Consider the following 23,786-nt stretch of genomic DNA (forward strand, 5'->3'; position numbering starts at 1 on the left):
GTACGACCAAACTGAGTTTTTATTTCTAACCTTAACTATGATGCTAAGAATTTATATGAAGTAAATCAGTGGTACATCTTTTTTTACAAATGAAAGTTGACTAATGCACTGATGAAAAGCACTTTAAGTCTTCAAACAAATGGCATATACCGAAAAATATTATTGGAAATGGTTTTTATTTGAGCGTCTAACTATGTTCGGAGAGATTGAGAACATTGAAAAACACAAAAAGCATCCTATAAAACCCTTAGATTTTTGGTACATATTTTACTTTTAGTTTACTATGTCTAGATGAAGTTAAATCCTATTGGTGAAAGGATATTATGGAAAAACAAACTCAACTAAATAGATTTATATTCAATTGTTGTAATTCGTTTTTAACAAGAATAATATCTATGTACTCATAGTATAAAAATATATATACGATTAGTGTATTATTTATCCTTCATTTGATTTTTTTTTTAATTCAATAGTGATTGAAAATAAACGATGGATAATGCAGCGACGTATAAAAACTCTTATATTGGTATTGGTAGTGTATACACTTTTTCCTCCTTTAATAATTGCATCATGTTAATTTGGTAAAATGATTAATTTTAGTGAAATGAATGGTGGATAATATAATAATAATAATTTGTATATATATAAAAAATAAGAGGGTGAATTATATAATTTCTTTTATATTTTTTGGTACTACAAAAATATTCTCCTGTCTATTTGAATGGATAAGTAACTAATCTATTTCTTGGCTTGTTACTGTAATTAATTTCAGAAAGTTGATATATGTTCTCCTGCTATGTTATCATTTCTTCTTTTAAACTAAAGTAGTGCAATGATTGATTGAGAAATTTTAAAAACAAAAATTGTTAAATAAATGGTTAAAATAAGGAGAAAAAGATGTATATATTGTTATTACTGTATTATTTATCATTCATATTTAATTATTATTGATTTTTAAATAAAAGTAATACAAATGGATAATAAATGATATATTGATTTTGTATAAATCTTTATACTGATGGTGCATACATATTATCCTCTAAAATCATTGATGCTTAACTGATTTGTGTGGCTTACATATTTTTATTTTATTTTTCTTGATAATCCTTGGTAGAGCTGATTTATGTGGCTTACATTCAACCTCTGTAAAAGCATATGAGGAATCAGAGCATTGCATCCACATGGCAGAAGGAGAGCCACTATATGAGAAAGACTTGTCTCAATACAAAATTATATAGAGACAATCAATAAGATATTGACAACATATTAATATTTAATTCCAATTAAATTTAATCTTAAATGACAACATCAAAAACTATAAAATGTACTTATCTTCTTTAAATGTGACGTATTATATACATCTCCACACAAGTTTTTGTCCGTAAATATGAGGTTGAGAATCCACATCCAACATCACCACCAACCAATGAGGTGCTGCTGACTTGTACATATCCTCATCCACAATATCATGACACTTCTATAAACCTTTCGAGACTCTTCACTTCATTCATCACAACACTTGCAGCAGCAACTACAGAGTTTAGTAAAGAAAGTGAAAGAAGCCTTAACATATAGTCATGGCCATTTCTGCTATCCAGCAATCAGCCTTTACTGCCAAGGCTGCTTTGAAGGGAAATGAGCTTGTTAGGAAGATTGGTGGCTTTGGCAAAGGTCGCATTACTATGCGTAGAACAGTTAAGAGTGCTCCTCAGAGCATCTGGTATGTACTTCTATTGCACTAAGCATTATTCTCTAACTAGTATTTCTATTTCCACCTATTGGGTGAGTAATGATTTATGGATGTGTATAAATTCCACAACTTTTTTATGTCTTCGATATTTGTAGTTTTGGTTTTTTAGTAGAACATCATTACTAATTAAGATGGGGCTAACCATAACATAAAGCCACAGACTTTGAAAGTATAATAAGATGGGGTTAATTGGCTCATGAGTCATGATGCAGCCACATATAGTTAATGTCTTATGAAGGTCAATAATAACAATGTACTAAGAAAATATAATTAAGATTTAATAACCTTCTCTACAATATGTTGAGGTGAGGTGCTGATAATCTGTGTAAGAATCTGACTTTGCATGAGTTGTTGTTAAAAACAGGTATGGTCCTGACCGTCCCAAGTACTTGGGACCCTTCTCAGAACAAATTCCATCATACTTGACTGGTGAATTCCCTGGTGACTATGGATGGGACACAGCTGGATTATCAGCTGACCCTGAAACCTTCGCCAAGAACCGTGAGCTTGAGGTGATTCACAGCAGATGGGCCATGCTTGGTGCACTAGGAATTATCTTCCCAGAGATCCTTGAAAAGAATGGTGTCAAATTCGGTGAAGCGGTGTGGTTCAAGGCTGGTGCTCAGATCTTCTCCGAGGGTGGCCTTGACTACTTAGGCAACCCGAACCTGATTCATGCTCAGAGCATTCTTGCAATCTGGGCTGTTCAGGTTGTGCTCATGGGATTAATTGAAGGCTACAGGGTTGGTGGAGGACCACTTGGAGAAGGATTAGACCCACTATACCCTGGTGGTGCCTTTGATCCACTTGGTCTGGCTGATGATCCTGAGGCATTTGCAGAGTTGAAGGTGAAAGAAATCAAGAACGGCAGATTGGCAATGACCTCCGTCTTTGGTTTCTTTGTTCAAGCCATTGTTACTGGCAAGGGCCCTATTCAGAACCTTTATGACCATGTTGCTGATCCTGTTGCCAACAATGCATGGGCTTTTGCCACTAACTTTGTCCCTGGACAATGAAGATGATGCTGATTTATGCCTTTTCTGACACTATCTTCTGTTCCCACGTGCAGTTCCATTGTCACTGATGTAACACCAAGAACCTGTATGAGAACATTTATATATTAGAAATGTCAACTCTTATGCATGATTTTGGAATATTTGCTGGGGTGTGTTTGTCATAACTTGTATGGGTTTCTACTTTTTCCATAACCTAACCCAGAAGTGTTTATGGTCTCCACTGAAAACAACAATGCTTGAACCATATGAAGTAATTATACAAAAACGAACTAAATGCCCATATCTTAAACTTCAAACATCTTTTATCTTCTGTTTGACTAAAAAGTTAGATCCTTAAGTTCAAACTTTAATATCAATATGAAAATGTAGAAACATTCAAATGAAAACGACCTTAATTGTCACTCCTAGGGTTATTGTATGCCTGGATAAAGAAAATGACACTGGGGTGATGGGAACATGTTCATGAAGATCATATTCTTTATTAAGCTAGGGTCATATTAAATTTTAACTACTTGGCTGTAACCATATTTGAAACCAATGCTTCAGCAGGAGGCTATGAACTCTGGAGATGTGTCTGCAAAACTGTGTTTTGAACATCTTTTATCTTGTATTTGACTATATAAAAATGTAGAAAGTAGAAACATTCAAATGAAAATGACATTAATTATCACTCCTGGGGTTATTGTATGCCTGAATAAAGAAAATGGCACTGGCGATGATGGGAGCATGTTCATGAAGATCATCTTCTTTATTAAGGGTCATAATAAATTTAACTACATAGCTGTAGCCATATTTGAAGCCAATACCTTAGCAGGGAGGCTATGAACTCTGGAGATGTGTCTTCAAAACTGCACAAGGATCCATCACATGCTGCTAAAATGGAGAGGCAGTCACCAAAAGTCATTGCAAGAACATGATCCATTTTTGAAATGATGGAACCGGCTATTATCTCTCACTATGATTTCATGATTGTAGATAGCAGAGAGGAGCTTAGTGACTACATGGCAATCATTACAAACTCTAAGGTTCTTCATAATGCGAATAGGTGTCCTGCTTTCCATATTGATGAGGGCAAAAGAGATGGCCAATCTCTCACTATGAGTCTCTAATTCAGCTTCTTTTTCATTCTCCCCTTCAATGTTCAGTAGAACTTGACTTGTGTCAGGAACATGTCCAGCCAGCTTCAGTTTCTCCCTCATCTCCTTCAACTTAGCATATATAACCTCAGTTTGGGGATGTGATCTATCTCCGACGCTAAACCGGTGAAGTTGGCTTCTGTGCTCAATGAAGCTGCATCCAGCATCCTTTATAACTCCTCTCTTCTTCATCACTTCTCGTATCTGTGAAACTTCATCCCACTTCCCAGCTGCAGCATACATGTTAGAAAGTACGGTATAGCACCCAGAAAGATCTGGATCCGTCTCCATCAAATTATGAGCTGCATATTCACCAATTTCCAAATTCCCATGGTTCCTAGAACCACCCAGCAAGCTCATCCAGATGAATTTGTTTGGTTTCATAGGCATGCTCTCAATTGTAATTTTTGCCTGTTCAAGATACCCAGCTCTACATAAAATGTCAACAAAGCAACCATAATGTTCAATTGTAGGCTTGATTTTATATTCATTTATCATCATATGAAAAATTCGGCTTCCCTCATCTACCAAGCCTGCATGACTACAAGCATTTAACACCCCAATGAAAGTTATATCATGTGGTTTCATTCCAATTCTGTGCATTTCCTCAAAAAGCTCAAGAGCTCGGTCAGCCAAACCATGCATTCCTAATCCCACAATTATAGCTGTCCAGTGCCCTAATTTTTTGTTGGATAGTGCTTTAAAAACTTCCAGAGCACTCTCTATGCTCCCACACTTAGAATACATTTCTATCAGTGATGTACCGAGTACGCCATCTAATTCAAAACCATGTTTAACCATAAACGAATGAATCCACCTTCCATTACTAAGAAAAGCTAAACCCGAAACAGCAGAAAGAGCACTGAGAACTGTAACATGGCTAGGCATGAGGCCCTCTTTTAACAACGCATCAAACAATTCCAAAGCTTCAAAAAACTGCCCATTAACCTCATGTCCAGCTACCATGGAGTTCCAACTAACTATATTCCTCATAGGCATCTGTTGAAACATTTGTTGCGCCAAATTGACTTTACCAGCCTTCATATACCCATTAATCATGGCATTCCAAGATACCAGATTCTTACTCGGCATTTGATCAAACATCTCTCTTGCAGCATCAATCTTGTTGCATTTTGATAGCCCATCAACCAAAGCAGTCCAAGTAAAACTATCCCTACTTGGCATTTCATCGAACAGCTTCAAAGCAACTTCCAAGTCACCATTTTTTGCATACCCATCAATCAAAGAGTTCCATGCCACCAAACCACGGTCCCTCATTCGATCAAAAACCTCTCTAGCCACAACCATATCACCCCACTTAGCATACATACTCACCAAGCTACTCTGCACAAACTTATCCCCACCAAACCCAATTTTCAACGCCAACCCATGAATCTGTTTCCCTTCACAAACCGCATTCAAACGAGCACAGCCCTTAATCACACAGGGCAATGTGAAACAATCTGGCAAATAAAAACGAAGCATTTGATCGAACACGTGGAGTGCATCGTTAGAAAGGTGGTTGTGGACGTAGCATTTGATGATAAGATTGAAAGAAATGAGGGTGGGAGGGTTTATGGTGTTGAAAAGGGAACGAGCGTAGTGGAGATCGTTGATGTTGGGGTGAGTATAGAGAGATAGAAGGCGAGAAGAAAGAGAAGGGTGATTGAAGGTACCATTTTTGAGATACAAAGCATGGAGTTGATGTGGTTCTTGTTTTGGGGTTTTGATGAAATTCGAAAAGTTTGGATTTTGAGACGAACAGAGAAGATAGTTGGTCATTGCCATCAGACTCAGAACTAGACATTATCGTACCTGCCTTCACTGAATTAGTATTATAATTGTTAGGTATTTAGCAAGCAAAAAGGTATGAGAGTAAAGTAACAAGATATCTCCTCATATAAGAATATAATTTACATTTATATTCCGATGTCAGTAAAAGTATGATAAGAGTCATATTTAATTATTTTTTAGAAAAATATTTTTAAAGTTAAACAAAATATTACATATATTATATTTTGATTGGTGGGATGAGATAAATTATCTCATAAATGATAAGATACTTTATTCTCAAAAGTTATAGTATACCATTTTAGAGGATTACATATGCGGTTCTAGTTTTTGTAATATTTCATATATCATTATTTGTTGAAAACAATTATTTAAATTAAAATTATAATTATTAAATATATTTTTTTGGCACATGGAATGGCACAGTTGTGGGACGGCAAATATACTCCCAGTGGCTCATTTATTCTGATTGTGCATTACTTCTTCAATCTTTTATGATTTTTATTCCGGTGCATTTATAATCTCCATGATATATAAATAGAAACTTGTAATGTATGGTAAATATTTGATACATAAGCAAATTCATCAAGGATTTGGATGAGAAGATAAGAGGTTGATAATTTGCAAAATATATGAAAACAAAATCACACAAAAGACATGCGTAAAATAGACATTGAAATATATTTTGAACTATATTTTGGTATTTGGTTGATACTGTATTAGGCTAATTATAATTAGAGTTAGTTTTAGTTAGTTAAGTTTTGTTTTCCACGTATAAATAGTTTACTTTAATTGTAAGCTATCATTCACTCAATTCATTCAATTTTGTAATGAGAATTCAATCATTCAATAAGAATATTTTCATTCTTTGTTTCTCATTCTTCTTTTTTTAAGCTTTCTTTCATATACTTCTTGATTCATCAAGAAACTTTATTTTTCATGGCTTTTACCAAATTTTAACATGGTATCAAATCATAGTTATTTTTTTGTTAGTTTCCGCTTATGACTCCATCATTCCAAGATTCAACAAAGAATCATTATGATTCTTATTACAATAAAGAAGATTGTGGTTCTTCTTCCCCATCTCAATACCCAAAGCTAAGAAGAAGCCATTGGAGAAGTCATCACCAAGAGAAGAAATCCAAGGTTGGAAAGAAGCACCCAAAGGAAGAGGTGCTGTCGTTGACAAGAAGAGCTTGGAAACATACAAGACCTACATCTTCAAGGCTACAACATTGGCATTTTATATTCTCCAATTAAGTTTCAACTTTGTTACATACAACAAATTTCAACAAACGACCATGATGGCATGTAGTTCTTTTTCTTGATTTAGTAATGTATTATCACCATCAGGTGGAATACTTTCAGTTTCCAAAGGAGGATTGAGGCATCTTTGATGAAAAGCATGATTGCATGAGGTGTATGAGTTATTATTGTCGACGAATCTTGACAACCCTCTAACATAACCCTCTTGTTGGTCCTTCTTCACTCATATTAGAAAAGATGGATGCCCTACAAGTGAACAAAGTTGTTCATACACATCAGGTTTGGCGGTTATTCTCTTGTATATGGCTGCTTGGTGGGGTTGTCTATGTGTTTGCCAACACGTTTAGCCTTGTTCTTATTGGAATTTGTCTTTAGCAAGAATTTGGATTTGGGTATTTGAGCAAAAACTATACGGTGAAGAGCTTGTAAACATAGAGAAAGATTTGGCAAGAAAGCTTCTTTATACATTTGATGTTTAGACATGAGTCATAATACTTTAGCAAAAGTGTGTGACACTTTTCAATCTGATTTATGTATGTCTTATCTAGTTTTGGAGGAGTTTACAGTAGTCGTTATTCATACAATCAAGTATCTCAGAATGTGCTTCTTGTGCACTATTTGGCTTACTAAGAGTCATGTCTTTCAAAGCACTATCAACTTTACTTTTCAACCACCAATTATCTTTTATTTCATTCATACTCTATTTTTTATATCTCTCTCATTAAACACACAACATTATTTTTAGTGTGTATTTTTCTTCATTATGCATCATATTAGGATCAATATTAAGATCCATTTTTTTCTCTTTCATCCATTATGGTTGATTTGGTTGGTTAAACTTCTGTCAAGATAGATGGTTTACTTTCCATGTATAAATAGTTTACTTTCATTGTAAGCTATCATTCACTCAATTCATTCACTTTTTTAATAAGAATTCAATCATTCAATGAGAATATTATCATTCTTTGTTTCTTATTTTTCTTTCTCTAAGTTTTCTTTCATATACTTATTGATTCATCAAAAAGCTTTCATTTTCATGACTCTTACCAAATTCTAACACAATCACAAAAGGGTATAAAAAAGAAATAAAAGATAAAATTTGAAAATGCATTTCCCCCTTCGATTTTAAGATGGAAGTCCAAATTAGAAGCTTAAAGTGAAGGGTAGAGTAAAGTAACAAAACATTATTAAATTGTAGTAATATAACACCTTCAAGTAAGTAAGTAAGTGATAGATGATGCGTGATGGTTTGTTTACAAGTTGAATTTTGAAGAAAAATAAATGAAAGATAGAAATTTTAGAATCATCTTACAAATATATTTCAGGATTGATAAGTCTGTCATTTCATTTCATTTCACTTCAAAATTGAACTTGTGTACCATCTTATTTCTCTTAACATGGTTTTCATCATATAAAAATGAAGAGTTTAAAATGTATGCATTGTTAGTGTAAAGTTTTTTACACTGCCGGCACATCATCCCTACTTGATCTGTATTAATTTTATTTGAAAGTTAATGATGATTAACATATAAATTCAAAAATCAAATCCAAATTACATAAAAATGAGATAAAATCAAACAAATGAGTCAATCTCCCTTTCATTTCAATTTGATAAAATGAAACTCATAAAACTTTGATAAAACTACAAAGGGCACACTATTGGTGAGTCTATAATCTATACAATCAACAATACATGGACTACAATTTAGAAATGATTAGAGTGTATACATGACTAATTAATCATTGATGGCAAAGTCCAAAAAATATTCCTTCTTAAATCCTTTTGTCTCTTTTGAACAGCATGACCCTCCCACTTAGAGCTCCAAAACAAGATTGAATCATTCAACAATTGAAAACTTAATTAAAAAAATAGTATTATAGCATCCAAGATCAAACAAAGATGTACCATTTTCTCTCAATCAAACAGTGCCTCAAATTGACATGCCCAAGATAAGCATTACCTAACCATTTATTCTTCACAACACTCCCTTCCAAATGCTACTATGCATCATCAATTTGGACACTTCCTCTTAACCTTTTCTTCCTTCAAAAACTTCCTTTGGACTCACATCTACAACCTTGCCCTCACATAAACTAACCCTTTAACCCCACCTCTTTGGCATCTTGCCAAATTCACTCGATTCTAGTCTATGTTGCTATCATGTGGAATCAGATAAAAGGACCCAAATGCAAAAATATAATAATCGATAGTAAAAAAATGGAAAGAGGATCCCCTGTCCCTAAAAAATCTTGTCTTCATGTATTAAGTCAATCAAATTCTACCATATAACATAAAAAGTTACTTTATATTCTTGTGATTTTTCTTTTCAAATAGAAGGCAACTTCCAATTGGGTTAAAATACAATGAGACATAAAAAAGTGGAACATGTACCCATTAGTGAAAAATGATGATCTCATTCATATGCCACCTCCTCTATTATATACCACTTCCAAATTACTACATGTCAAACTAGGATGTATAACATATAGTGCCCCACATTCTATATTACTCAATGTGCCATTCTCTCTAGTTCATGGAGAAAATATAATTTATAATTACTTCATATATTATAAATCAACAATTTTTACTAGTTAAAGTGACTAGTAGAATGTGTGACACACATGACCATTTTTTATATCATGATTTTATGGTATCAATTTTATTACATGGTTTACTTATTACTATTATTATCAGAAGGTTTAACCCGATACGTGGTATGTTGAATTTGGTAAGTAGTACGAGAGATCAATATAATTAGATATGCATCACCACCTCCACACCTTGGTGACTAATAAATAAGGCACAAGATTGAAATTTTAGTCACTAGTGGCAAATGGGTAGGCAAAATAATGATCCTAGAAGTGTGAACTCTTCCATTGCTCTTCTTCAACAAAGGTTTAGAGAGTTAGAGAAAGTGAAAGAAAGGAGAGAAGGGAAACAACTTGTTAGATTGCTATCACATGATAGTAGCATTTCATCACAAAACTCTCTACAACACTCAAAGTTGATGGATCCACCACATAGGCCAAGTCTTAATGATTCTCTTTCTCTTGGGCTCAACTTGACAAGCAAGAAAAGTGATCACAACACCATGAAGTTATCACCACCACCATCCTTGAATTCATGGCCTAAGAAAGTTGCATCAACATCAACAAATTTTGATAGCTCAGAAGTTGATACTTCACTTCATCTGTAAATATGTTCACTTATGCATAATTACTTAATCATTTTATATATATGTGCATTATAATTAATAAGCCTATGTTCTCCATCACTTTGCACCAGTAATCAATTAAGGAGGTTTTGTATGGCTATGTTTTTTTTAATTATTTGAATAATGAGATATGAACTGGGTAATTGTATATTTACCTCTAAACAAAAATAATAATATTTTAGAGGTTTCTTTTTGTTTTGGTCGAATATGAAATTAAGATCTGTTACATATTGGATGTTTAATTTTATTTAGATGTACTTTTGGCTTGAAAAAACAGTCAAACCTGCTAACATGAACACGTATCTTAACAGAGTTTCACTTCATTGTTACTATTTTGCTATACATGTAAATTATGTTTGAATAAGCATAAAAAAATAGGTTATTTCATTGATAGGTTAATTACTTACATATTTATTTAACTATACAACAACAATCAAACCTTATATGAGGTTTATCTGATAATATATTTTGTTTAGTTAGTTAAAAAAGCCACATTTTTAAAAAAAAAATATAGTTAATAGATTAAGGGCTAGCAGACAAAGTTAAAGCAATCAGTGGTTGTTCTTAATGGAATAAAAACATTTTTACTTTGATCTCCACTTGTATTGTTCTTATTTCCTTACTTTTGTTCTTAAATAAGAACAACTATTGGTTGTTCTTAACCAAAGGAAAGTGACGAAAGACATAGATGTTAGGGGAAAAATGTAAATGCTCTTCTGGGACCCAAACAAGAATAAGAATAATGTTTGTCATTGTGAAGAAAAAATAGATGTTGTTCTTATTTCATGAGGAGTTATAATAATAATAAATTATAAAATAATGTATGAGACCCAAATAAAAATAAAAAAGTTGTTTATCATTAGAGATGGTCTTAGGCTTACAAAAAATACTCATAAAAAAATAGCCCCAACCAAATGGGAATGCTTGTTATCTTAAAAAAATGTAATACTCTATGTGTATTTGATATAACTGATTAGAAGAAAAAAGTATTGAATTTTTTTATTTTTTAAAATTAAATATTTTAATAATTAATCATAATTAATAACACATTTTAATAGAGCCTTAAAACAAAAAGGAGACAACTAAAATGAGATAGAACAGGAAAGGACCCACTCCAGCTACAAACAAGCCCATAACAATACTATATCCTATCATGAATAAAAAACCAAAAAAGTGAATTAAGAAACTAAGTATGAGTATTTTTTTTGGGTACTATCAATAATACTTATAACCTATTTGGTAAAGAACTAATCTCTTTTGAGATTCGTGATTATCCCCCTCAACAAGTATTGTTTCCTAAAATTGGACATTCGACATTGAGAATCCAATGTGGCCTTATACCACTAAATCAACACCTTATTGATAACTGAACAATATTGAACGAAGGAGTTGTGTTAGATAAGGTCTTCCACTTTCATTCCCCCACAAATAGACTTCAAGGTGATTAGGCTGAATTGATAAATGGATCAGCTCTCCATAGTAGATAATCCAGAGTTGTAAGAATGTGATTTAACACAAACGCTGCTCTCTATCGAACAAGAGCTGACTCATAGCCATAATAATCAAAACATACCATTATAACTTCACAATGACAAAGAACATAACAAATGTCAATAAATTATCTACTGTTCGTATATTAATCATCATTGACTCTCAAACAAACAAAAATAATACAAATTATTGGTATATTGACAATATAAAAAACTTTACATTAACCATGTGTATATTTTAAACTGTAATTGTTTTTAAATAAGGTTGTAATGAGAAATGGATAGGATGATAAGATTGGGCCGATCCAACAAAAAGCCCAGAGGTTAAAACGAGATGGATCGAGAAGGTTCTGAAAGATAAGCAAAACCCTTCTAAAACCCTACCTAGTTCCTACTTACTTTGAACTTCAATTGATCAACTATCATTTCTCATTCTCAATCATCATCATGCACAGACTCTCTCGGCGTTGCTCCTCTCTCTCCGCCCTCCTCCGCCATGCCACTCCGCTTCGCCGACCACTCTCTTCTTCTCACATCGCTTCGGTATTCATTCATTCATTCATTATTACTACAATTTCATTCGCCCTCATTTCCATTATGCTTTCAATTCAACTCATAAATCCCTCACACCTTATTATTATTATTATTATTATTATTATTATTATTATTATTATTATTATTATTATTATTATTATTATTATTATTATTATTATTATTATTATTATTATTATTATTATTATTATTATTATTATTATTATTACTTTATCATTATCATCTCAAAAATTAGAGCACACGCCTATTATGCTTTCACCCTCGAATTATGGAAAACACAAATTAATTCTCAATTATTTCAAATGATGTTATTTCTTGTTCAGTTTGAGGTCCAAATTGAGTGTTCACTCTATAACATATCATGTCCTTTTCGAGTGTAACTGTGATGCTAGGATAATATATGTTGCAATTTCCAATGATTGTTTTGTTGTGTTTTTGTGAAGTAATAGTATGATGTTCTTGTTATGAGCAGGTTGCTGATAATGACACCAATTCTAGGTGTTATTCTGTCTTAACCTCAGAGAAATCTACAAATAAGGTAGACTTGAGAAGGGATTTGTTTTTAGGCAAGCGATATGAATCAACTGCTGCAGAATCCTCTGCCTCCAATTCCCCACCGGCTGAGAGATACGAGTACCAAGCCGAGGTACATGCCCATTTTTTGCACCTTCAATGTATGTGGATAATCCTATATCAATATTGTGAACATGGTTTTGGATGATATTTGTCATTGGCAGGTTAGTCGGCTCATGGACCTCATTGTTAACAGTTTATACAGTAACAAGGAAGTCTTTCTTCGAGAGCTTATTAGGTATATATTCTATCAGACTATCGCTCATGTTGATCTTTGAGTAATTTTTGTTTCTTGTCTTGAAACACCTATTTGGGGAAAAAAATTATTTATGCTTTATTATTTAAGTTTCTATTTTTTGTTTCGGATGAACTTTTCTAAAAGGGATTTCAAAAAACCAAACGTAGAAGTTTATGTTTATCTTTGGTATCAATTGGATGCTAAATATTTTTTGCATTTTTGTGTATTTCAGCAATGCAAGTGATGCCTTGGATAAGCTGCGGTTTCTAAGTGTTACAGAGCCCGAACTAATGAAAGAAACACTTGACTTTGATATCCGGATTCAGGGAGATAAAGATAACGGAATTATCACAATTACGTACGAGAAATAGCTATAATTAGTGTTTGATTAATGTTTTTTATTCAGCTGGCGCTGCAAGTTTTGTTTTATGCAGTGATACAGGCATCGGTATGACTAGGCAAGAACTTGTTGATTGTCTTGGTACTATTGCTCAGAGTGGAACTGCGAAGTTTTTGAAGGCTCTAAAGGTAACGCCTTATGATTTTATTGTTTTTATTTTTGTTCTGCAGTTATATATCTTCTGTGCTGACAAAGGTGTATCATTTAAAAGGATAGCAAGGATGCTGGGGGTGACAACAACTTAATTGGTCAATTTGGTGTGGGATTTTATTCTGCTTTTCTGGTTGCTGATCGGGTATGCATTTGTGTAAAAGTAAAAATTGAAGTGTTTAAATTTTTTGTATCCAGTAGTCACACATTTTTTGGGTCCATACTCCATAGGTGGTTGTCTCAACCAAGAGTCCAAAATCTGATAAACAATATGTTTGGGAGGGAGAGGCAAATGATAGCTCATATACTATTTCTGAGGAGACAGATCCTGAGAAGTTGATTCCAAGAGGAACCCGCCTTACTCTGCATCTGAAGGTATGTTGATGGTTCCATTTTTGGAAGTTTAGGTGATTTTTAGTTTTCTTTATTCCTTAGCTTACATTGTGTATTTTGCCTGCTTTCTTACTTTCAGAGGGATGCCAAAGATTTTGCTCATCCAGAGCGGATTCAAAAGCTTGTCAAAAATTATTCACAATTTGTCTCATTCCCGATATACACTTGGCAGGAAAAGGGATACACAAAAGAAGTATGTCTATAAGATCTTTTTAAGCTGATAGTATGATTTATGACCACATTCTCTGTCTCGAATTAATTTTGCCCACCTCTGGAAAATAGATAGTGCAATTGACTTATTTTGGGGTCATGTCAGGTGGAGGTTGAGGAAGATCCGGCTGAAGCCAAGACGGATAACCAAGATGAGAAGACTGAGGTAATATCTGATTGTTCTGCTGTCAAACTGAACCAAGTATATATTTCTCACATGTCCAATTGTTTATCTGCTCATGTTTATTTCTGATTAATGACTCTGGCACTTTATGGCAGAAGAAAAAGAAAACTAAGACAGTTGTTGAGCGTTATTGGGATTGGGACCTAACAAATGAGACCCAACCACTCTGGGTGAGTTTTATGATTTCCAATTGCATTTTTGTGCTTCAGTCTGATTTTTATTTCTTGAACAGAGATTTGAGGGATATCAATATTTGTGCAGCTTCGTAACCCGAAAGAAGTCACTAAGGAGGACTACAATGAGTTTTACAAGAATACCTTTAATGAATACCTGGAACCTTTAGCATCGTCACACTTTACCACAGAGGTAAGGATTTGTTATCGTCACAGCTGGCATCATGGTTGGTCTGTTTTTGTATTTGGTAATCTGAATTCACAGATCAGGTGGCAAAATTGGCCTGATGCCCTCAAGTTTTATTTAAGTGAGATTCATAGTGTTAACTTTGGCAGATAATAAACTGGTGGTTGTTTTAATAGACATGTGTTGGTGATGTTTTTTATTGCAGGGTGAGGTAGAATTTAGGTCTGTACTTTATGTACCTGCCGTTGCTCCTTCAGGGAAGGATGACATAATCAATCCCAAGACCAAGAATATAAGACTTCATGTGAAGAGAGTGTTCATTTCAGATGACTTCGATGGAGAACTGGTATAAGCACTTTACTGTATACTACCAGTACCAGGGTGGTGTTCTCTTAATTTTATCCCACACTAATATGTTATTTGCTTTAACAGTTCCCTCGATACTTAAGCTTTGTCAAGGGTGTGGTTGACTCTAATGATCTTCCCCTCAATGTGTCACGTGAAATTCTTCAAGAGAGCCGCATAGTAAGTATATCGGGCATGGACAAGTATTTAAAGTTTAAGCCTAGAATTTTCTCTGACGCATCTATAAATTGTCAGAGTTTCATCTTCTGGCCTAATTTTTTCTACATTGTGCTTGAAGGTGCGAATTATGAGGAAACGGTTAGTTCGAAAGGCTTTTGACATGATTCTGGGGATATCCATGAGCGATAACAGAGGGGTATGTTCTTAACTTATTCAGAATATTTTTCGGTTACCAGAGAGCGGAGAAAAAAATACTTTTTGTTTAAAATTTGTGACTTCTCTTGTTAATGTGTCCTGACTATGTATTAAGTGGAGTGATGGCTTGCTTCACAAGTTCTTACAGGCATACACGAGATGCAGTAATATAAATGAACACCAATGGCTGTGGATACATAATGATTAATTTGTATATATTTTTACTCATTTTAACTGCTAAATTATAGAACTATGATAGCCTTAAGGTGGATTCATTTCAGACACCTTTAAGTTGTATGTAGTTTACTCATTTGTTTTTAGATCCTTTCTATATCACTTATCTTCATGGAAGGGATGACATGTTTCCCATTTGTGATTTACCATATGCTGTGTTCTGTATGCAGGACTATGAGGCATTCTGGGATAACTTTGGCAAACACTTGAAACTGGGTTGTATTGAAGACCGTGAAAATCACAAACGCATTGCTCCTTTGCTCCGGTTTTTCTCATCCCAAAGCGAGGAAGAACTGATCAGCTTAGACGAATATGTTGAGAATATGAAACCTGATCAAAAGGATATCTATTACATTGCCTCTGACAGCGTGACTAGTGCAAAGAACACACCTTTCTTGGAGAGACTTGCGGAGAAGGAGCTTGAAGTATAAGCTTGTTTTTATTAGAGTTTCTTACGTTGTATTTTTGTTAATTCCTATGCATATTGATTAGGAAATATTTAAACATCAAGAATAAGGCTTGGTTGTTGTTGTATAGGAATATTGATCTTTTTGTGATATAACTTTTTCAGGTGCTGTTTTTGGTGGACCCAATTGATGAGGTTGCCGTTCAAAACCTTAAATCATACAAGGAAAAGAATTTTGTTGATATTAGCAAGGAAGACCTCGATATAGGTTTGCTTCTACCTGACTTCTCCCTTCTTTATGCTCCTTTCTGATTATTTGTTTTGGATTATGCTACTTTTGACAAACACTCATCTTGGTCATTGACGAAGTGTTTGGTAGTACTACTATCTCTTTTTAGACACTCATCATTATTGACAATTGTGTTGATTCATGGTTTAGTTTTTTACTGTTCAAATTTGTTAAAGGTAGTTTGTTGTTTCTGCAGGTGAAAAGAACGAGGAAAAGGATAAGGAAATTAAGCAGGAATTTGGCCAAACTTGTGATTGGATTAAGAAACGTTTGGGTGATAAAGTTGCAAATGTGCAAATTTCAAACCGACTTAGCTCCTCACCTTGTGTTCTGGTGTCAGGAAAATTTGGTTGGTCTGCAAACATGGAAAGGTGCTTTTTCTTTTCTCTCAAATATTAAAAATCATGTATTATGAATTAAGCAAAAAAAACTGTGTATCATGAAAAATTAAATAATGCGTCTAATGTGATTGAATTTGCTGTAGGTTAATGAAGTCACAAACTATGGGTGACCCCAATAGCTTGGAATTCATGAGAAGCAGAAGGGTGTTTGAGGTCAACCCTGACCACCCTATCATCCGGAACTTGGATGTAAGATAAATGGAGTATCTCCACTTCTTTAATTTGCCTTAAGCAATAGGTGTAGTGATATAATAACTTGCAAATTGAAATAATGGTAACACTATTGAGTGTTTAACTTTCAGGCTGCATGTAAAACAAACCCCGATGACGAGGATGCCCTCAGAGCTATTGATCTTCTGTATGACGCAGCTTTGGTTTCTAGTGGTTTCACGGTAAAGTTCATTCATGGTTTAATAATATCAATCGTTTTTGAAGTCATTAAAGTTTCGTTGTGAAATTAGGCTGCATGTATTTGGCATGACAAACTTATAGTTTATTTGATAGATTGTCACTGTAGCTTCTTACTGACTGACTCGCCCAATAAACTTATGGAGCTGTTGGTGAACTATACAAATGGAGATTGCATCTTTCTAAAGCTTGTTGCTACAAGCTCTCCCAGTCACATTATCGCTCTTTACAGTCTTTACCACAAGCCAATATGATATTTGTCCCTTTAACTCATTTGATAAATTTAGCTAGTTGTGCAATTAGCTATATATAGTTATAGGCTTTTAGATATAATCTCACCTCATTCAACTAGCTATATTATTTGACCTTTGGCCTTATACGATACCTGAGATCTAGTGGATCTTACACCAAAGGATCAACTCCTAGTTGGTCGGTTTCTGTTCTCTATTTTTGATGACATAGAATTATGGTGCAAAAATGTTCCATATTGTAATCAATTTTAGCACTCAGTTTTCTGAACATGCATCTTTAGACTAAATTTGTTTGTTTGGTATGCAGCCTGATAATCCAGCACAGCTTGGAGGAAAGATATATGAGATGATGGGTTTGGCTCTTGGTGGTAAATGGTCAACTCCTAATCAGCCACAGCCACAGCCCCATCATGTCCCAGAAATTGTAGAAGCTGAGGTGGTTGAATCTACTGAAGCTGGTTCTAACAAGTGAGAAGGGAATATTATTGAAGATTTTTTTGTTTCCCCCATAGAGTTCTACATTTCAATGCCTGGTTATAGGCTAAATTTGTTTTTGATGAACATTTCCAATATGGGATAATGGATCATTTTCATCGTGGTATAAAGTAATTAAGATATCCACTATTTGACATTTGAGTAGTTTTTAATTTATTTTGGAAAGGTTTCATGTGATTTGGATTCATTGTATTCCATGGAAGTTGACAATGCACTTGCTCATTAATATATTTGCTTATCAGAAAAACATGACGCGTTAAATTGGTCAATTGGTTGAACCGGTGGCTTGTGATTGTGTTATATTACTGGACTAAAGCTCCATTCAGACCCTTATAAAATATATTTGATAATTTTGAAGGTGATTTACATGTTTAATTTCTTGAGGAGCAAAGCAACCCAAATAAGTAATTGTGTTTCATGGAAACGAGATTTATAGTGTACTTTTATAAAATATAATTATGATCTTTTATATATAGTTTAATCAATCATTGAAGTTTGAACTTCTGAACTTTGTGGGGGAAAGAAGACTACTCAACTCAAGTTTTGTTATGAGTGACATTTGGAACGTTTTTGACAATTGGGTTGGACTAAATAATGCAAAAAAAATAGTATTCTAGTCATGTTTGCATCATTGATTTTAGAAATTGTGAACTAATGAGTAAAACTGATCTTTTCAATTCGGCTCAATTCAATTTAATTGGTTTCTTAGTTGGACAGAAATGCTAACATTCTACTTTTCACTCTAATCTTGTAAAAGAAAAATATACCATTTTGTTTCATTTAATTACCAAAAAAGCTCATAGCATTAAAACATGATTTTGTTTTTCATTTTATCAGATTGGGTTTGTATCTTATAAATGAAAACATGGTTATTAATAAAGTTTTGCATTATTAAATGATACGCTGAATTGACTTAGATTATTCTATATCAAATATGTATAAGGATAGTAATACAATTTTAGGACATATTTTTATATTTTTAGTATATCTTATTTGAAAATGGTAATTAAATGAGAATGAGTGAGATAAGCACGTAGTTTCCAACGCAAGAAAATTAGACCCAAAAAAGTTGACCGGTTCAAACCGTGGAACCAAATAGGGGCAAAATGGTAAAAATATCCGTAGTTATTTTGACCTAAACCCCTTTCGTTTCTTCAAATTTGATGCGTGAAGATACACACAACAATCGTTGACGGTGAGTCTCCTTCTCCATTTTCACTTATTTTTGATGAATTTCAATTAAGCTGTGTCTCAAACATCATCAATTTCTATATTTTAACTTGCATCTTTATTACTTCAACTCAATAATTACTTTCATTTTTTATAACATGTTTTTCTTATGCGATAATCAGATTTTCTGCATATATAGCTCTCAACCTTTAACTTCTTTGGATCTTGTATGGATTATGAAAATATATGCTTCTTCAGTTTTTTTTGTGAGGGTTGAATTTTTTTGTTTATTTAGGCTTAAATATGTTTTAGTGCCTGAAAATATAGGCAAATTTGACTTCAGTTCCCAATTTTGCTCCTTAGTCTTTAGTCCTTACTTTAGTTTATTGTTTTGGTTTTAGTCCCTGTTAGAATCACAATCGGCCATGTCAACCATTAGTATGACACATGTTACCTGCTGATGTTGGCCATGCCGCCTATTTTCGCCTTTTTATTTTAGAGGTTTGTGTTGAATGGGGGCAGAGGATGAAAGGCTATAACTTTTCTCGAGTTCCGATTTTTTAGCATAGCAAATAAGATGTGATGGTCATGTATGGTGGTATATAATGTATATATTTACATGTGCTAGTTATTGATGAAGGAAATCTTTTCATTGATATGTTGCCAGGCTCTAACTTGAACCCGAAGCCTTGACAGAAAAATGCTCCCTCCGCGTCAGCAATCACGGGTTGGAGGACTTCAAACTTCTCTATCGCTAGTTTCTTCTGATCCTCGTCTTTCTCCAGAGGAACCTCGTTCGAACTCTGACAATCTACATGAATCTCCAACTGAAAGTGCAAGCTCTCGAGAAACATGGCCTACTGGTAATGCAATTGCAGTGAAGAAGATGGAGAATGGAAAAACTGAGATTGATATCCCTGAGCAGTCAGTTATTCGCCGTGTTTCCAGTGCAGACAAGATTAGTCTCCAGGACATTGCAAGAGAAAAAGTTGATATAATCTGTGAAAAAATGCATCACCTACCTGAAGAATTTCTGGAAGAGCTAAAAAATGGACTTAGAGTTATCCTAGAGGGAGGTAACGGCTCACAGCATAGAGAGGAGTTTTTCATTTTGCAGAAGCTTGTTCAGAGTAGATCTGATTTAACAGCCAAAACATTGATTAGAGCTCATCGTGTGCAGCTTGAAATCCTTGTTGCCATAAATACTGGAATTCAGGGATTCTTACATCCTAGTATCAGTCTATCACAGACTTCCCTAATTGAGATATTTGTGTATAAGAGATGCAGAAACATAGCTTGTCAAAACCAGCTCCCAGCTGATGATTGTACATGTGAAACATGCACCAACAATAATGGTTTCTGCAATCTTTGCATGTGTGTAATCTGCAGCAAGTTTGACTTTGAAGTTAATACTTGCCGCTGGATTGGATGTGATTTGTGTTCTCATTGGACTCATACAGATTGTGCCATTCGTGAGCAACTTATTTGCATGGGCCCTTCTGTGAAGAGTGGAGTAGGACCAAGTGAAATGGTTTTCAGGTGTCAAGCATGCAGTAGGACTTCAGAACTGTTGGGTTGGGTCAAAGATGTGTTCCAGCATTGTGCGCCATCATGGGATGGGGAGGCTTTAGTGAGGGAACTCGATTTTGTTAGTAGGATCTTTCATGGTAGTAAAGACACGCGAGGGAGGAAACTATTTTGGAAGTGTGATGATCTGAAGGGAAAACTGAATAGTGGAAAAGTGGATGCTAAGGCAGCCTGCAGGGCAATATTGATGGTTTTTCAAGGTACTAGTTATCTAGCTTTCGTACAAATTGTAGTCTTGCAATTTCTCCCATGATATAAGTCTTTGGTTATATATATAAGTAGTATGAATAGGGCATTTAATGGATTTCATTTCTGTATCATATTTGATCATGCCTAAAAGGATGACAATTAAAAATTCTAGAGTTAGCATCCATGCAACCTCACCTAACATGATGTATTTTGGTCTAGATCGCCAACCTCACGTAGTGCTTTTATCGTTGTATTCCCAAAGTTTGATTCATCTGGGACCAAAATGTTGGTGTACAAATAAGTACAATAATTAGAGAAATCACGTTAATGCTATAATTGTGACTTGTGATGTTTGGCTGCTAACCAAATCTTTTCCTGGATAAAGAGCTTGAGATGGACTCTCCAAAGAGCCTGGAAAATGCAGAAAGTGAAAGGCTGATTGCTCCACAGGAGGCATGCAATAGAATTGCAGAAGTGGTACAGGAGGCTATAAGAAAGATGGAAATGGTAGCTGATGAAAAAATGAGAATGTTCAAGAAGGCGCGTCTGACTCTCGAAGCTTGTGACCGTGAATTAGCAGATAAGGCGAGAGAAGCAGCAGAACTCAAGCTGGATAGGCAAAAAAAGAAGTCACAGATTGAAGAGCTGGAGAGAATTGTGAGGCTTAAAAATGCTGAGGCTGAGATGTTCCAATTGAAGGCTAATGAGGCTAAACGAGAGGCTGAGAGGCTCCAGAGGATAGCCCTTGCCAAGTCAGATAAATCAGAGGAAGAGTATACTAACAACTATTTGAAACAAAAATTAAGTGAGGCTGAGGCTGAGAAGCAATATCTGTATGAGAAGATCAAAATGCAGGAGAGTTCTCGTGTATCACAGAGCAGTAGTGGTGGTGACCCTTCTTCAATGCTGATGTATTCCAAAATCCATGATCTTCTCTATAATGTTCCTCCCAAGGGAGATAGTCAATCCAATGATTGCCACCCTTTCCGATCAAATCCATGAGTACCGCTTGTTGTATGTTATAATCTTTTACATTATATATATATATATATATATAGCTATGTCATCACCATGTTGAACAATTGATGAAGTGACAGTCTAATTTAATTCTACTAGGTTCAAGAGAGTGAAAGCCTTTGTAGATGTAAGAGGTACTAGTAAAGAAGGCTTAAAACCAGTTTGGAACTAGGCTTGCTCCATGGATTGTTTGTATAAATGTATGCTTTTGTGATACATTATGTATGTGTTGGTTAAAGTGTGGGCTTTAATTAGTTGATTAATATAATTATCATTGTGATGAGCTAGTCTTTTTTATCAAGTCTTGTGAGTTGGATCAGGACTAGAGGCTAGATAAATGGTAAGTGGAGACACCATAAAAATAGTGTTTTCTTATGTCGATAAAATGGCACAACATTACAGCAAAAAGGTAAGAAATTTTTGCCTTATTTTGACATGGGAGCTGTGTTTGGTACATCATTGTTCTATGCTGGGCCGTTTAGGTAAGGAAGTTGGTGTTTGAAGTGGAACCTTGTTGTCAAATGTCAAAGCAACACTGGTTCCATGGCACCTTATGAAAGAGCTTTGGTGTGAGAATTGTTGAGAAACAATGATGAATGGAATGGGTGAGAAGTTAGATAGTTCTTCAGCACTTGGCAATTAGGAATGAGGATTTTGAGAAGAATCACGAATCCATAGGTCATGGGTGTTTTCAAGTCACTTTAGTTAAATGAAAATTAAGTTCAGAAACTAAAATTAAAAAATGAAGTAACTTGACCAAAATAGTATATTTTGCTGAAACTTTAATACATGAGTAGTATTAAGAAGCTAAGAGTAACAAAGTTTTGTGGACAAAAAACCAGCAGAGCAATGGTCCCTATCAAGACAAGGTTGTGTGTCAGGAAAATAGATAGGCCAACTAATTTATAATATAATGTTCTTCCTCTTTTATCATTTTCTCCCTCTTTTCATTTACTTGTCCATTTTTATTCACCAAGAATACTCAGAAGATCACATTTATTGATGTTGGTACAAGATTGAAAAAACAATCATGCAATACCAATTATTATTTAGGTCCAAAACTAAATAATTTTACTCTTCAAATATTTAACTTTTACTTGTAGTAGACTAGCCAGCTGCTATAAAACAAAAACTATCAGTTCGTTCAAGGACAATGTATCTTATTTACCAAATTTTTTAATCATTTATATATTATCTGTCCATTGTTCATAATTATTATTTTGGTTTAATCCGTAATAATTATTTTGAAAAGTACTGTCACATCATTTATACAAAAAGCACCATGTATAGAAATGAATGTTAAATAATATATTGAATTTGTATAAATTTTTATATTAACATTGTATATATATTATTTCATATTCATGTTACATAGTTTTTTATATGCACACTCATTAAACTCCTAGATGACAATCATTACCTTAAACCTTACTTTTAATAATTTTATAAATATAAAAACTTAAATTAAAAAATGAAACATATAAAAAAAATTGAAAACCAGTGTCAAGTATGCTTTGACATTTCTTTATTTTAAAAAATAATTAAGACAGCAGTCATGACACCTTGAATCTTACTCTCTAACTAATGATTAATAACTTATACTTTATGCTTTATGTATAATTCCCTATACTTGTCATATTTCTTTGATTACTTTACCTTTGTTAGGTTGAGAAGTTTCTTGAATCTGGGTACATAAACAACTTAAGAAGACCAATATTTTTCATCCATTAGTAAAACTACATCTAAGTGTTTTTCTTCTACAATATCAAATGAAAGTTTCATCTAGCTACTTGTAAAAATTTACATATAAACTATACTTCTTTATTAATGAATTGATCATTGTTCTTTAGGTGGAATAATTAGGCATGAAATGCATATTCTTGAAGACAAATCTC

The 23,786-nt window shown here is 34.0% G+C and overlaps 5 protein-coding genes and 1 long non-coding RNA gene across 7 annotated transcripts; 4 read left to right on the forward strand and 2 right to left on the reverse strand.

The window, feature by feature from the left end:
• LOC109342147 (chlorophyll a-b binding protein 215, chloroplastic) lies at positions 1,493 to 2,906 on the forward strand. The gene is made up of 2 exons (XM_019580184.1): positions 1,493 to 1,720; positions 2,115 to 2,906. Exons 1-2 carry the CDS (start codon positions 1,578 to 1,580, stop codon positions 2,764 to 2,766), a joined length of 795 nt encoding a protein of 264 aa, XP_019435729.1. The 5' UTR covers positions 1,493 to 1,577; the 3' UTR covers positions 2,767 to 2,906.
• On the reverse strand, positions 2,654 to 3,480 carry LOC109342150. The gene is made up of 2 exons (XR_002107033.1): positions 3,206 to 3,480; positions 2,654 to 3,156 (listed from the first exon to the last, which is right to left on the reverse strand). It is a non-coding gene; the product is annotated as an uncharacterized LOC109342150 (long non-coding RNA).
• Positions 3,496 to 5,723, reverse strand: LOC109342145 (pentatricopeptide repeat-containing protein At1g08070, chloroplastic-like). Its single transcript, XM_019580183.1, has one exon. The coding sequence runs from the start codon at positions 5,688 to 5,690 to the stop codon at positions 3,657 to 3,659; it is 2,034 nt and encodes a 677-aa protein (XP_019435728.1). The 5' UTR covers positions 5,691 to 5,723; the 3' UTR covers positions 3,496 to 3,656.
• On the forward strand, positions 9,722 to 10,274 carry LOC109329332. The gene has a single exon (XM_019563005.1). It carries the CDS (start codon positions 9,794 to 9,796, stop codon positions 10,154 to 10,156), a length of 363 nt encoding a protein of 120 aa, XP_019418550.1. The 5' UTR covers positions 9,722 to 9,793; the 3' UTR covers positions 10,157 to 10,274.
• On the forward strand, positions 12,054 to 18,149 carry LOC109342151 (heat shock protein 90-6, mitochondrial). Its single transcript, XM_019580189.1, has 20 exons — positions 12,054 to 12,207; positions 12,689 to 12,862; positions 12,954 to 13,027; positions 13,260 to 13,385; positions 13,462 to 13,555; positions 13,639 to 13,722; positions 13,809 to 13,952; positions 14,050 to 14,163; positions 14,287 to 14,346; positions 14,460 to 14,534; positions 14,626 to 14,730; positions 14,930 to 15,070; positions 15,157 to 15,249; positions 15,368 to 15,445; positions 15,849 to 16,103; positions 16,250 to 16,352; positions 16,570 to 16,744; positions 16,858 to 16,963; positions 17,077 to 17,166; positions 17,741 to 18,149. The coding sequence occupies exons 1-20, from the start codon at positions 12,112 to 12,114 to the stop codon at positions 17,903 to 17,905; spliced, it is 2,352 nt and encodes a 783-aa protein (XP_019435734.1). The 5' UTR covers positions 12,054 to 12,111; the 3' UTR covers positions 17,906 to 18,149.
• On the forward strand, positions 19,021 to 22,159 carry LOC109342152 (OBERON-like protein). 2 transcript variants are annotated; one of them, XM_019580191.1, is made up of 4 exons: positions 19,021 to 19,123; positions 19,766 to 20,885; positions 21,260 to 21,898; positions 21,929 to 22,159. In XM_019580191.1, the coding sequence occupies exons 2-3, from the start codon at positions 19,799 to 19,801 to the stop codon at positions 21,874 to 21,876; spliced, it is 1,704 nt and encodes a 567-aa protein (XP_019435736.1). In that variant the 5' UTR covers positions 19,021 to 19,123; positions 19,766 to 19,798; the 3' UTR covers positions 21,877 to 21,898; positions 21,929 to 22,159. The 2 variants fall into 2 exon arrangements, with proteins under 2 accessions (XP_019435736.1, XP_019435735.1); XM_019580190.1 differs by having other exon boundaries at positions 21,260 to 22,159.

This window comes from Lupinus angustifolius, chromosome LG02 (assembly GCF_001865875.1).
Source record: "Lupinus angustifolius cultivar Tanjil chromosome LG02, LupAngTanjil_v1.0, whole genome shotgun sequence".
Taxonomy (NCBI): Eukaryota; Viridiplantae; Streptophyta; class Magnoliopsida; order Fabales; family Fabaceae; genus Lupinus; species Lupinus angustifolius.

Excerpts from the sequence above, each read along its gene's own strand:
- LOC109342151 (XM_019580189.1), top strand. The coding sequence starts at position 12,112 with ATGCACAGACTCTCTCGGCGTTGCTCCTCTCTCTCCGCCCTCCTCCGC. Across the intron at positions 13,028-13,259 it reads TTTCTTCGAGAGCTTATTAG|CAATGCAAGTGATGCCTTGG; the intron begins GTATATATTCTA and ends TGTGTATTTCAG. Across the intron at positions 17,167-17,740 it reads TGGTTTCTAGTGGTTTCACG|CCTGATAATCCAGCACAGCT; the intron begins GTAAAGTTCATT and ends TTTGGTATGCAG.
- LOC109342147 (XM_019580184.1), top strand. The coding sequence starts at position 1,578 with ATGGCCATTTCTGCTATCCAGCAATCAGCCTTTACTGCCAAGGCTGCT. Across the intron at positions 1,721-2,114 it reads AGTGCTCCTCAGAGCATCTG|GTATGGTCCTGACCGTCCCA; the intron begins GTATGTACTTCT and ends TGTTAAAAACAG.
- LOC109329332 (XM_019563005.1), top strand. The coding sequence starts at position 9,794 with ATGGGTAGGCAAAATAATGATCCTAGAAGTGTGAACTCTTCCATTGCT.
- LOC109342152 (XM_019580190.1), top strand. The coding sequence starts at position 19,799 with ATGCTCCCTCCGCGTCAGCAATCACGGGTTGGAGGACTTCAAACTTCT. Across the intron at positions 20,886-21,259 it reads AATATTGATGGTTTTTCAAG|AGCTTGAGATGGACTCTCCA; the intron begins GTACTAGTTATC and ends TCCTGGATAAAG.
- LOC109342145 (XM_019580183.1), bottom strand. The coding sequence starts at position 5,690 with ATGGCAATGACCAACTATCTTCTCTGTTCGTCTCAAAATCCAAACTTT.